The sequence below is a fragment of the Leucoraja erinacea genome, unplaced genomic scaffold, assembly GCF_028641065.1.
Source record: "Leucoraja erinacea ecotype New England unplaced genomic scaffold, Leri_hhj_1 Leri_64S, whole genome shotgun sequence".
Taxonomy (NCBI): Eukaryota; Metazoa; Chordata; class Chondrichthyes; order Rajiformes; family Rajidae; genus Leucoraja; species Leucoraja erinaceus.
This window is the reverse complement of record NW_026576564.1, coordinates 555,240-570,042: the sequence shown is the minus strand read 5'-3', so window position 1 is coordinate 570,042 and position 14,803 is coordinate 555,240. Positions and strand designations below refer to the sequence as shown.

At 48.2% G+C, this 14,803-nt stretch overlaps 1 protein-coding gene across 1 annotated transcript in view; it reads left to right on the top strand.

Annotated features, from left to right (window-relative positions):
• LOC129694397 (WD repeat-containing protein 70) overlaps nt 1–767 on the top strand; it is a gene marked incomplete at its 5' end in the record, with an annotated part of 51,307 nt that extends 50,540 nt beyond the window's left edge. The window contains one exon of the mRNA XM_055631100.1: nt 520–767. Coding sequence (XP_055487075.1) covers nt 520–607 — 88 coding nt within the window. The remainder of the gene's footprint in view (nt 1–519) is intronic.
• Between the last annotated feature and the right edge of the window lie 14,036 nt (nt 768–14,803).

The following is a 14,803-nucleotide window of genomic DNA, read 5'->3' as shown; positions in this document are numbered from 1 at the left end:
CATAAAACAGGCCCTTCGTCTCACTGAGTCCATGCCACCGGTGATCTTCCTACACCGCACTATCCTACGCACTAGGGACATTTTGCAATTTTGTTTTTACCAAAGCCAAATAGACCTACACGTCTGTGAAGTGTGGAAGGAAAGGATCACCTGGGGAAAGCAAATGTGGTCGCAGAGAGAACGTAGCAACTCCGTCCAGACAGCAGCCATGGTCAGCATGGAATCCAGGTGACCAGTGCTGTGAGGGAGCATGTCCACTGCTGTGCCACTGTACTTCCCCTTCGGCCCACATCCTACTAAACCCTATCCTATCTGTGCATCTGACCAAGTGTCTTAAATGCTGTTCTGGTACCTGTGTCAGCTACTCCTCCAGCAGTTTGTTCCATATTCCCACTACCCTCCGAGTGGAAAAAGTTGCCTGTCAGGTTGGTTAAAGTCTCGCACCTCTCACCTGACACTGATATCCTCCGATTCCCTGACCTGGGTCTGTGGCACTCACTTTCCTGTTGGTTGTTCCAGGACCCAGCCCCACGCAGTGTTTGCAGCCGTGGAGTTGGAGGAGGAACCAGAGGACGATGAGCCAGAGTGGAAGAAGCGGAAATTGTGAGCACACAGCAAGGGACAGAGCTGCTGTCCATGAGGGTGGGGAGGGAGATATGTGGGGGCCCAGGGGGATGGGTTTGGAGTGAATGTTGAAGGGAGCACGAGGTTTGCAGGGTGAGTGTATTTTACCATGTGTCTTGATCTATTAAACATCATAAAGCAAATGATGGGTTCATTTCATTAGGTCTTTGTGTCGAGGTCTGAAAAAAACATTTGGTAGTCAGGAGCAACTGAGAGGAACTGTTACAAGGCCACAGGTTCAAGGATCTGACTGGTGGAACAGAAAGAACCTCACTTGTCTGTTGCAAATCAGTTTTATTGGCATGAGGACAAAAGCAATACTGTCTCGGTATGCGCAGGAGCCGATTTACAGCAGCCCCTCTCCCTCTCCCTCTCCCTCTCCCTCCCTCTCCTCTCTCCCTCTCCTCCCCTCCCCCTCCCCCTCCCCCTCCCCCTCCCCCCCCTCCCCCCCCTTTCTCCCTCCCCTCTCCCCTCCCCTCCCCCTCCCCCTCCCCCCCCCTCCCCCCCCCCCCCCCTCCCTCTCCTCTCCCTCTCCCCCCCCCCTCTCCCTCTCCCTCCCTCTCCCTCCCCCCCCCCCCTCTCCTCCCCCCACCCCCCCCCCTCCCCCCCCCCCCCCTCCCCCCTCTCCCCTCCCCCCCCCCCCCCCCCCCCCCCCCCCCCTCTCCTCCCCCCCCCCCCCCCTCCCTCCCTCTCCCCCTCCCTCTCCCCCTCCCCCCCTCCCTCTCCCCCCCCCCCCCCCTCCTCCCCCCCCCCCTCTCCCCCTCTCCCTCTCCCTCTCCCCCTCCCTCTCCCCCTCCCCCCCCCTCCCCCTCTCCCTCTCCCCCTCCCTCTCCCTCTCCCTCTCCCCCCCCCCCCCCCCCCCCCCCCCCCCTCAGGCCCTCTCGTACATAAACTTAAAGTAACTTCTGGCTTACTGGCGCCTGCCTTTATACAAGTTTGATGGCGTGCAAATCACTACACACATGCTGTGCAAAAGGTAATACTCAAAACAGCGCTGCCGGTTTTGGCAAGCAAAGGTTTAAACCCACAGCACTCTGGGCTTTAAATACAGCGCTACCAGCCACCGCGCTCTGGCCTTTAAACACATCGATACCGGCTGCAGTGCTCTGGGCTTTAAACATAGTGCTACCGGTCACAGCGCTATGGGCTTTAAACACCGCTATGGCCACGGTACTTTGGTTTACAGACTGTTCGGGAAAATTCTCGTATATCAGGAACACATTGTACCATTTTGCTAGAAGGGGTGTATTGAATAATTGCTAGTGGGGTTGGAGTTGTAGAGCATTGATACCGTACAGTTTGTTTTAGTTTAGTTTAGAGATACAGGGCAGCAACAGCCCACCAAGTCCACACCAACCAGTGATCCCCACACACTTGCACTACCCTACTCATAATTGGGACAATTTACATTTATACCCAAGCCAATTATCATACAAACCTGTACGTCTTTGGAGTGTGGGAGGAAATCAAAAATCTTGGAGAAAACCCACGCAGGTCACGGGGAGAACGTACAAACTCCGTACAGACAGCACCCGTAGTCAGGATTGAACCCGGTACTCAAGCGCTGTGAGGCAGCAACTCTACCGCTGCTCCACCGTGCCGTCCATCAGCACAATCTATCCATCTCCACCCATCTACACATCCCATTTGCCCTTTTCCCTTTGCTCTGGTCCTGTACACATTCCCATCATTCCAGGTGCGACAGAGGTTTACCTGCATCTGCTCCAACCTCATCTATTGCATCCGTTGCTCTAGATGTCAGCTGATCTATATCGGTGAGACCAAGCGGAGGTTGGGCGATCGTTTCGCCGAACACGTCCGCTCGGTCCGCAATAACCAACCTGACCTCCCGGTGGCTCAGCACTTCAACTCCCCCTCCCACTCTGCCCCCGACCTCTCTGTCCTGGGTCTCCTCCATGGCCAGAGCGAGCAACACCGGAAATTGGAGGAACAGCACCTCATATTCCGCTTGGGGAGTCTGCATCCTGCGGGCATGAACATTGAATTCTCCCAATTTTGTTAGCCCTTGCTGTCTCCTCCCCTTCCTCAGCCTTCTGGTTCCTCCTCCTTTTTCCTTTCTTCTACCTGCCACCCCCCATCAGTCTGAAGAAGGGTTTTGGCCCGAAACGTTGCCTATTTCCTTCGCTCCATAGATGCTGCTGCACCCGCTGAGTTTCTCCAGCATTTTTGTCTACCTCCTATCTAAAAGACTGTTGATTGTTGTGACTGTATTAGCCTCTACCTCGTGGAAGCTCATTCCATATAAATCTGACACCTCTAATCACCTTCAACTTTCTCTCATTCCACCTTAAACCTGTGCCTTCTAGTTTTAGCCTGTCTTAATTTGGGGAAAAAGATGAACTAATCTATGCCCCTCATTTTATAAACCTGTGTAACTTCACTCCTCAGTTTCTGACTCCACTGTGAATAAAGTGTGTCGTGGCGCAGCAGTAGAGTTGCTGCCTTACATTGCCAGAGGCCTGTCGGTACATTCTGTGTGTTAATTCTCCCTGTGATTGCGTGGGTTTTCTCCGGGTGCTCCAGGTTCCTCCCACGTTCGAGACGTGCAGATTTATAGGTTAATTGGCTACTGTACATTGTCCCTAGTTCCACAAGTTCACATGTATTGTCACATGCACCAAATGGTACAGTGAAATTTGAGTTACCATACAGCCACATGAATAAAAAGAACACAATACACAATAGAATACAACATAAACAGCGCCAGAGACCCGGATTTGATCCTGACTAAGGGTGCTGTCTGTGCGGATTTTGTATGTTCTCCCCATTCCCTGCGTGGGTTTTTTTCTGAGATTGACTCGATCTGACTCGATCGAGTGATACAGTGTGGAAACGGGCCCCTTTGGCCCAACTTGCCCACACCGGCCAGCATGTCCCAGCTACACCACTCCCACCTGCCCATGTTCGGTCCTTATTCCTTCCAAAGATGGTTGGAAGGATGGTTGGGGCCTGACGGCATGAATTGGGCCAAGAATAATGTTTACTTCAATGCCTAACTTTAGAATGCGGCAAAGCATCCTCCTCTCTTATCCCTGGGTGAGAAGATGTTTACTGATGATTACAAATGTTCAATTCCATTTGCAGCTTCTTGGCCAATGTGGCAAGAGGTAGACAACTCATTTGGCCCACATCTCTCCATACCTGACCTGTCCATGTACCTGTCTAGCTTTGTAAATGCTGGGATCGTCCCAGCCTCGACTACCTCCTCCGGCAGCATGTTCCATACATCTACCACCCTTTGTGTGAAAAAGTTACCCTCAGATTCCTATTAAATCTTTTCCCCTTCACCTTAAACCTTTGTCCTTTGATCCTCAATTCACCAACTCTAGGTATCTGCCACTCATCCTCTTGCGCTCCAAGGAATAAGAGACCCATCCTACTCAACCTCTGCCCATTATCTCAAACCCTCTAGTCCTGCAACATCTTCTTAAATTTTCTCTGAACCCTTTCCAGCTTGACAACATCTTTCCTATAACATGGTGCCCAGAACCAAACACAATCCTCTAAATGCGCCCTCACCAACGTCTTGTACAACTGCAACATGACCTCCCAACTTCTATACTCAATACTCTGACTAATGAAGGCCAATGTGCCAAAAGCCTTTTTGACCACCCGATCTACCTGTGACTTCACCTTCAGGGAACTAGCGCCTGCACTCCTGGATCTACAAATCTGTGTATGTTCTCATCCAAATCATTGATGTAGTTGACAAACAGTACCGGGCCCAGCACCGAACCCTGAGGCACACCACTAGTCACAGGCCTCCATTCTGAGAAGCAACCTTCCACCATCACCCTCTGCTTCCTTCCATGGAGCCAATGTTCCATCCATTCAGCTATTTCACCTTGGATCCCATGCGATCTAACATTCCAGAGCAGCCTACCATGCGGAACCTTGTCGAATGTTTTACTGAGGTTCTTGTATACAATATCTACAGCTCTGCCCTCATCGACCTGTTTGGTCGGGTCTTGAAAAAACTCAATTAGATTACAAGACACGACCTCCCACTGACTTTCCTTAATCAGCCCTTGTCCGTCTAAATGCCTGTATATCCTATCCCTCAGGATATGCTCCAGTAACTTTCCAACTGCAGATGTTAACCTCACTTGCCTATAGTTCCCAGCATTTTCCCTGCAGTCCTTCTTGAATAGAGGTACAACATTTGCCACCCTCCAGTCTTCCTGCACCTCTGCTGTATTTAAAGACGACTCATAAATATCATCCAGGGCTCCTGCAATTTCCTCTCTAGTTTCCCACAATGTCCTTGGATATATTGTATATGATCAGGCCCTGGAGATGTATACACAAATTTGTCTACCTTCTTACACAAGATCTTTGATTTTCTCTCACACTCCAAAGACATGCAGGTTTGTAAGTTAATTGGCTTGGTATAAATGTAAAATTGGCCCTAGTGTGTAGGATAGTGGAAGTGTGCGGGGATCGCTGGTCGGTGGGCCGAAGGGCCTGTTTCCGTGCTGTATCTCTAAACTAAACTAAATGCAAATGCTTGGCGGACTGCAGTACCGGACACTACACCCGCCCGAAGGCTTGGCAGACCAGGGTACCCGGAGGGAGCCACTGGAGACATAGGACATGAGGAACAAGGGCCGGTAGGAGAGACAGCAGCGGTATTGTCTCCAGCGCCTTCAAGACAACCCCGGGACACACAGACGGCCATGCGAGGAGAGAGACGTTGGTTCGCGGGCCGATCCGGTAGAAGGTGACGGAGGATTGCCCTGCAGGAGCCTGGGGCTGACCTGCATTGGGGGTCGCTCCAGTAGACCAAGCACTCAGGCACACTGGGCTTTAAAAATGGCGCCAAATCATGGTGGCGCCTGCATGTGTAAATATGCGCAAGGATTTTCACTACAGTTGCACATATGACAAATAAAGCATTGTTGGATAAAGCTGTTCTCGAGGGCATAGCTATAAGGTGAGGGGGAAATGTAATGCAGATGTGCTGGACTGGGATTTTTTTACACAGTGTAGTGGGGCGTGGAACACATTGGTGGAGACTGATACAATAGTGGTGTTTAAGAGGCTTTTAGATAGTGACATGGTTTTGAAGGGAATGGCAGGACATAGATCATGTACAGGCAGATGAGATTAGTTTAACTTGGTATCATGTTCGGCACGACATTGAGGGCCGAAGGGCCTCTTCCTGTCCTGTACTATTCTATATTCTATACATGTCTTACCAGATTTCACCTCCCGGGATTACCTCGCATCAGGCCCAACTTGCCCACACCGACCAACATGCCCCATCTCCACTAGTCCCATCTGCCTGAGTTTGGTCCATATCCCTCTAAACTTGTCCTAACCATGTCTAAATGTTTCTTAAACATTGTGATTATACCTGCCTCAACTACCTCGTTCCATACACACATTACCCTCTGTAAAAACGTTTCCCCTCAGGTTCCTATTAAATTTTCTTCCCCTCATTTTAAACCGATGGCCTCAGGTTCCCGATTCACGTACTCTGGGCTAGAGACTGTGCACCTACCGATTTATTCCTCATGATTTTGTTCACTGTATCAGATCACCCCTCATCCCCCTGCGCTCCAAGGAAAGGAGTCCTGGCATGCTCAACCTCACCATCTTGGCTCAGAGCCTCGAGTCCTGGCAACATCCTCTTAAATGCTATTAACTTCACTACTAAGTTCCACCCTGCATTAACCACTACTAATTTCCACCCTGCACTCAAATTTACTTGGACCATCTCCGACATCTCCCTTCTATTTCCCGATCTCACAGTCTCCATCACAGGAGATAGAATATTAACGGACATCCATAGTAAACCTACTGACTTCCACAGCCATTTGGACCACACTTCTTCCCACCATGCCTCCGACGAAGATTCTATCCCCTACTCCCAATCCCTCCGTCTACGCCGCATCTGCGCCCAGGATGAGGTGTTCCATACTAGAACATCCGAGATGTCCCCATTCTTTGGGGAACTGGAGAGACATAGATGAGACCCTCACTCGTGTCTCCTCGGTACCTCGCAGCTCCGCCCTTGTTCCCCCTCCCCCTAGTCACAACAGGGCCAGAGTCCCCCCTAGTCCTGACCTTTCACAACATCAGCTGTCAGTTACAGCACATAATCCTCCGATATTTTCACCACCTCCAACGGGATCCCACCACTAGCCACATTTTCCCATTTCCACCCCTTTCCGCATTCCGCAGAGAGGTAAAGGAACTGCTAGGAGGTAGTGATCATAATATGATTAGTTTTAATCTGCAATTTGAGGGGGAGTGTCAGAGAAAATCAGAAGTGTCAGTAATGCAGATGAACAAAGGGGACTATGAAGGCATGAGGGAGGAGGTGGCCTAGGGCGACTGGAAAGGGATCCTAGCAGGAATGATGGTGGAACAGCAATGGCAGGAATTTCTGGGTATAATCCAGAAGATGCAGGATCATTTCATTCCAAAAAGGAAGAAAGATTCTAAGGGGAGTAGGAGGCAACCGTGGCTGACAAGAGAAGTTAGGGATAGAATAAAACTTAAAGAAAAGATGTATCACACAGCAAAGTGTAGCCGGAAGCCAGAGGATTGGGAAACTTTCATAGGACAACAGAAGGTAACGAAAAGGGAAATACGGGCTGAAAAGATGAAGTACGAGGGGAAGCTGGCCAGGAATATAAAGAAGGACAGTAAAAGCTTATTTAGATATGTTAAGGGGAAAAGAATAGCAAAGTCAAATGTGGGTCCCTTGAAGGCAGACACGGGTGAAATTATTATGGGCAACAAGGAAATGGCAGAAGAGTTGAACAGTCGGATCAGTCTTCACTAAGGAAGACACAATCTCCCAGAGTTACTGGAGGACAGAGGATCTCGCAAGACAGAGGAACTGAAAGAAATTTGCATTAGGCGAGAAATAGTATTGGGTAGGCTAATGGGACTGAAGGATGATAAATCCCCTGGGCCTGATGGTCTGTATCCCAGGGTCCTCAGGGAGGTGGTTCTAGAAATAGTGGACACATTGGTGATTATTTTCCAATGTTCAATAGATTCAGGATCAGTTCCTGTGGATTGGAGGATAGCTAATGTTATCCCATTTTTCAAGAAAGGAGCGAGAGAGAAAACGGGGAATTACAGACCATTTAGCCAGACTTCGGTGGTGGGAAAGATGCTGGAGTCAATTATTAAAGAGGTAATAATGGCGCATTTGGATAGCAGTAAAAGGATTATTCCAAGTCAGCATGGATTTATGAAAGGGAAATCATGCTTGACTAATCTTCTGGAATTTTTTGAGGGTGTGAAAAGTTAAATGGATGTGGAAAAGCCAGTGGATGTAGTGTATCTAGACTTTCAAAAAGTCTTTGATAAGGTCCCGCACAAGAGATTAGTGGGTAAAATTAGAGCACATGGCATTGGGGGGGTCGGGTATTGACATCGATAGAGAATTGGTTTGCAGACAGAAAACAATGAGTAGGAATAAACAGGTCCCTGTCAGAATGGCGGGCAGTGGTGAGTGGAGTGCAGCAAAGCTCGGTGTTGGGGCCGCAACTATTTACAACATATATTAATGATTTGGATGATGGGATTAAAAGTAACACTAGCAAATTTGCAGATGGCACAAAGCTGGGTGGCAGTGTGAACTGTGAAGAGGATGTTAGGAGGTTGCAGGGTGACCTGGACAGGTTGAGTGAGTGGGCGGATGCATGGCAGATGCAGTATAATATAAATAAATGTGAGGTTATCCTTTTTGGCGGCAGGAACAAGGAGGCAGATTATTATCTCAATGGTGTCAGATTAGGAAAAAGGGAAGTGCAACGAGACTTGGGTGGCCTTGAACCCTGGTCACTGGAAAAAAACATGCAGGTACAGCAGGGAGTAAAGAAAGCTAATGGCATGTTGGCCTTTATAACGAGAGGATTTGAGTATAGGAGTAAAGAGGTCCTCCTGCAGTTGTACAGGGTCATGGTGAGAGCACATCTGGAGTATTGTTTGCAGTTTTAAGTACAGCGTAGGTTCACGAGATTGATCCCTGGGATGGTGGGACTGTCATATGAGGAAGGATTGAAAAGACTAGGCTTGTATTTACTGGAGTTTAGAAGTATGAGCGGGAATCTTATAGAAACATATCAAATTATAAAAGGACTGGACAAGCTAGATGCAGGAAAAATGTTCCCAATGTTGGGCAAGTCCAGAACCAGGGGCCACAGTCTTAGAATAAAAGGGACACCATTTAAAACAGATGAGAAGATTTTCACTCGGAGAGTTGTGAATTTGTGAAATTCCCTGCCACAGAGGGCAGTGGAGGCCAATTCACTGGATGGATTTAAGAGAGAGTTAGATAGAGCTCTAGGGGCTAGTGAAGTCAAGGGATATGGGGAGAAGGCAGGCACGGGTTATTGATTGTGGACGATCAGCCATGATCACAATGACCAAATGGCCTCTTTCTGCATCTATCTTCTATGTTTCTGAAAATGTAGGTAAAACACATCTACTGACACTCCTTTGTCCTGCTATTTACTTTTTCAAAGAATTCCAGCAAATTTGTCAGGCAAGACCTCTCCTTCACGAAGCCATGCTGGCCGCCCTATTTTATCGTGAACTTCTAAGTACTCTGTAACCTCATCCTTTATAATGGACTCTAAAATGTGACCAGCCACTGAAGTCAGACTAAGGGGCCTATAGTTCACACTATTCTGCCTTGTGCAGTGAGCAGCAATTTCCCACTTCTCCCCCTGCTGGTCACTCTGGGCAGCGCAGCCTCTCTGCCCCCTGCTGGTCACTGTGGACATTGCAGACTATGCATTTCACTGTCCATTTCATAGAAACATAGAAACATAGAAAATAGGTGCAGGAGTAGGCCATTCGGCCCTTCGAGCCTGCACCGCCATTCAATATGATCATGGATGATCATCCAACTCAGTATCCTGCACCTGCCTTCTCTCCATACCCCCTGATCCCTTTAGCCACAAGGGCCACATCTAACTCCCTCTTAAATATAGCCAATTAACTGGCCTCAACTACCTTCTGCGGCAGAGAATTCCAGAGATTCACCGCTCTCTGTGTGAAAAAAGTTTTCCTCATCTCGGTCCTAAAAGGTTTCCCCCTTATCCTTAAACTGTGACCCCTTGTTCTGGACTTCCCCAACATCGGGAATAATCTTCCTGCATCTAGCCTGTCCCTTAAGAATTTTGTAAGTTTCTATAAGATCCCCCCTCAATCTTCTAAATTCTAGCGAGTACAAGCCGAGTCTATCCAGTCTTTCTTCATATGAAATTCCTGACATCCCTGGAATCAGTCTGGTGAACCTTCTCTGTACTCCCTCTATGGCAAGAATGTTTTTCCTCAGATTAGGAGACCAAAACTGTACGCAATACTCCAGGTGTGATCTCACCAAGACCCTGTACAACTGCAGTAGAACCTCCCTGGTCCTATACTCAAATCCTTTTACTATTTCATCAACTATTATCATCATCATCGTTGAAAGCATGAAGGGGCACGGTGCCTTACAATGCTGTGTAGGACAGTGATCACAACTTCTACTGAAGTGTGGATGGCCGTTGGCTCACTCGAAGCTCATCCGCCCTTTGACAGGTCTTGGTTTTGGTCCTGCTGGGGGTCCACCAGGTGGGGGGAGATGGTTTAGTCGCTGACTATCCGACCATGGAGCAGGTAGCGCGGGATTACATGGTACCCTTCCCGTCCCCCCCGTCCCCCCCCCCAAACCTGGCCCGATCATCAAGATGCATTTCAATTCAATAAAGTAAGGAAATTCGATGAGATAAGGAATAAAGATAGGTTGGATTTTTTTCTAAAGTTAAGGTGCGAGTCAGTAATACAGCACAGAAACAGGCCCTGTCCCACTTAGGCGATTTTTGTCGACGACTGCAGGCGACTAGGCTGTCACCACATGGCCGCGGGGTGACGCCTGCATGGTCGTGAGTCGTCTCCTCAAGTCGCCTAAAGAGTCGTAACGTTTTTCTTGTCGCCGCTGGATTTTGAAATGTTCCAAACGTTTCGGGGACTGTGGGCTTGACATAGCTTGTCTTCTCCTGACGTAGGTGTTGTCGTTGGTTGTCGCCCGGATGATGCAGGTTGTCACTAGGTGAGGTTGGCTGTCGCCGGTGCTGACTTCCCTGAATTCCATTGGCGAATACCTACGTCAACCTTACGTCAACTGGCGACAGGTACCGGAGGCTGAATTGTCTTCAGTTGTTGCCGACTGGGTCGTTGCTTGTTGTAGCTTGTCGCGGGTGGACGTAGGTTGTCGCCTGTGTGGTCGTAGGTGGACGTCCTAAGTCGCGACGATCGGGTCACCGGTGATGTCGACTAGATGATAGGTTGTCGTAGCTTGTTGTAGACATTGTTATAAGGGGGGGTCCATTCGCCACTTTACCAGCGACCTGCTATGACTGTGACAGTTGCCGGCAGTCGCTGAAAAAATTGCCTAAGTGGGACAGGCCCTAAACTGGACCTTTGGCCCAACTGATCCGTGCCGACCAAGGTACCTCTCTCAGCTTGGCCCATTTGCCTGTGTTTGGCCCGTATCACTCCAAACCTTTTCTATTCAACGTATTCTGCTTCTGGCTGCGGCGGGGACTTTAAATCTTCGACCGCCGGCCTGCGGCCTACACCAGCCTGAAGCCTCCGGTGGGGAAGAGCCGACTATGGACTGGCTCTGGACTCTGGTCCCGACCATGGGGTGGAAATGGAGGAGGACTGGACAAATTGTGTGCCTTCCACCACAGTGATGAATGAATGGTGTGGTGGATGTTTGTGTTACATTTTTATTGTGTATTGTGTGTTCTTTCTCATTGTACCGCTGCTGACAAATTCATTTCACTTGCACTTTATGTGCAATGTGACGAATAAACCCGTATTGTATTGTATATCTGACCAAATATGTTTTTAAACATTGTAATTGTACCTGGCATCAGGTGGCAGATGGATTCCCACTACCCTCTGTATGAAAACGTTACTTAAAAATCTTGCTTTCAACCTGTGTTCTCTGGTGGAGACTCTGCCTTGGGGAAAAGATTGTCTGTTCAACTTATTTACACTCCTCATGATTTTATTAGCAACACAGGCCACCCCTCAGGCCCCATGGACAAAAAGACCCAGACTTGTATCTCAATCCTTCTAGTCCTGGTGACTTGCTCAATCTTTTGTTACTGTAGGTAGCTGACCAAAACTCCCCACAATACTCCAAGTACGGTCTCACCAATGACAGTTGGTGACATTTATTATTTTCACATTTCGCTATAGTTATAACATGATATTGTGCAATTTTTCCCTTTCTTTTTGCCTCATGTACTCACGTATGTTATGATTTGGCTGGAGAATGCTCAGAACATCAGTACATCAGTTCAGTTTAGATAATTGTCACGTGTACCGAGTTACAGTGAAAGCTATTGTTGCGCGCTAACCAGTCAGCGGAAAGACAATACATGATTACAATCGAGCCGTCTGCAGTGTACATGAAAAGGGAATAATGTTTATTGCAAGGTAAAGCCAGTAAAGTCTGATCAAAGATAGTCCAAGGGTCATCAAAGAGGTAGATAGTAGATCACCACAACCAGAGAGCAGTGTTGAACTACTATCTAACTCGATGGTGAGGTTCTCCCAGCAGCTTGGCTTTTCCTCTAAAGCTGGCCGTTTAGTCCATCAGACCCATGCTGGCCACATATAGACAATCGATAATAGGTGCAGGAGTAGGCCATTTGGCCCATCGAGCCAGCACCGCCATTCAATGTGATCATGGCTGATCATCCCCAATCAGTACCCCGTTCCTGCCTTCTCTCCATATCCCTTAACTCTGCTATCTTTAAGAGCTCTATCTAACTCTCTCTTGAAAGCATCCAGAGAACCGGCCTCCACCACCCTCTATGGCAGAGAATTCCACACACTCATAACTCTCTGTGTGAAAATGTTTTTCCTCATCTCCATTCTAAATGGCTTACCCCTTATTCTTAAACTGTGGCCCCTGGTTCTGGACTCCCCCAACATCGGGAACATGTTTTCTGCCTCCAGCGTGTCCAAACCCTTAATAATCTTATATGTTTCAATAAGATTCCCTCTCATCCTTCTCAATTTCAATAGTCAATTTAATTGTCATTTGGACCCCTGGAGGTCCAAACGAAATGCCGTTTCTGCAGTCATACATTACAAACAAATAGACCCCAGACACAACATAATTTACATTTTACATAAACATCCATCACATTGCTGTGATGGAAGGCCAAAAAAAACTTATCTCTCCACTGCACTCTCCCCCCCTCCCGATGTCAGAGTCAAAGTCAAAGTCCCCGGCTGGCGATGGCGATTGTCCCGCGGCCATTAAAGCCACGTTGGGTGGTGCAAGGTCGCACACCGGGTCTTGGTGTTAGAGCCCCCGGCGTGCGCTCGCAGAGTCCCGCAGCCATTCCAAGCCGCGCGGGGCAGTGATGTAGGCCCCGCTCCAGGAGCTCTTCGACCCCGCAACTCGGGCGGGAGAAGTCGCCGTTGCAGGAGCCCTGAAAAACGGTCAGAGTATACAAGCCCAGCTGCTCCAATCTATCAACATATGACAGTCCCGTTATCCCTCGAATTAACCTGGTGAACCTACGCTGCACTCCCTCAATAGCAAAAATGTCCTTCCTCCAATTTGAAGACCAAAACTGCTCAAAATACTACAGGTGTGGTCTCACTAGGGCCCTGTACAACTGCAGGAGGACCTCTTTCCTCCTATACTCAACTCCTCTTGTTATGAAGGCCAACATGCCATTCACTTTCTTCACTGCCTGTTGTACCTGCATGCTTACTTTCATTGACTGATGAACAAGGACCCCCAGACCCCGTTGTACTTCCCCTTTTCCCAACTTGACACCATTTAGATAATAATCTACCTCCCTGTTTTTGCTACCAAAGTGGATAACCTCACATTTATCCACATTAAAATGCATCTGCCATGCATCTGCCTACTCACCCAACCTGTCCAAGTCACCCTGCATTCTCATAGCAACCGCTTCACAGTTCACACTGCCACCCAGCTTTGTGCCATCTGCAAATTTGCTAGTTACTTTGAATCCCTTCATCCAAATCATTGATGTATATTGTAAATAGCTGCGGTCCCAGTACCGAGCCTTGCGGTACCCCACTAGTCACTGCCTGCCATTCTGAAAGGGACCAAAACTCTTTGTTTCCTGTTTGCCAACCAATGTCAGCATATCCATGTCAGCACCCTACGCCCAATATCACGTGCCCTCATTTTGCCCACTAATCTCCTATGTGGGACCTTATCAATTGCTTTCTGAAAGTCCAGGTACATTACACCCACTGGCTCTCACTTGTCCATTTTCCTAGTTACATCCTCAAACAATTCCAGAAGATTAGTCAAGCATGATTTCCCCTTCGTAAATCCATGCTGACTCGGACCGATCCTGTTACTGCTATCCAAATGTGTAGCTATTTCATCTTTTATAATTGGCTCCAGCATCTTCCCCACCACCGAAGTCAGGCTAACTGGTTTATAATTCCCTGTTTTCTCTCTCCCGCCTTTCTTAAAAAGTGGGATAACATTAGCTACCCTCCAATCCACAGGAACTGATCCTGAATCCAAAGAACATTGGAAAATGATCACCAATGTTCAAATCAAACCTAGTTGTTTGATTGACAATAAAAGGCATTCTATTCTATTCTATTCTATTCTATTCTATTCTATTCAATGCATCCACGATTTCTAGAGCCACTTCCTTAAGTATCCTGGGATGCAGACCATCAGGCCCTGGGGACTTATCATCAGTCTACCCAACACCATTACCTGTCTATTGTGAATCTCCTTCAGTTCCTCCATCACCCCAGATCCTCTGGCTAGTACAAGATTGTTTGTGTCCTCCTTAGTGAAGACGGATCCAAAGTACCTGTTCAACTCGTCTGCTATTTCCTTGTTCCCCATAATACATTCACCCGATCCAAGCCCATTTTGGATACAAAATGCTGGAGTAATTATGGGACAGGCAGCATCTCTGGAGAGAAGGAATGGGTAATGTTTCGGGTCGAGACCCTTCTCCACACTGAGAGTCGGGAGAGGGAGACATAGAGATATGGAAGGGTAAGGTGTGGAAACTAGAGATCAAAGGGGACAAAGCTGAAGAAAAATTTAGAATGGTTCATTGATGGATGAGGGGAAGGTGACAACGAGGAATACAAATGGTGAAATTAA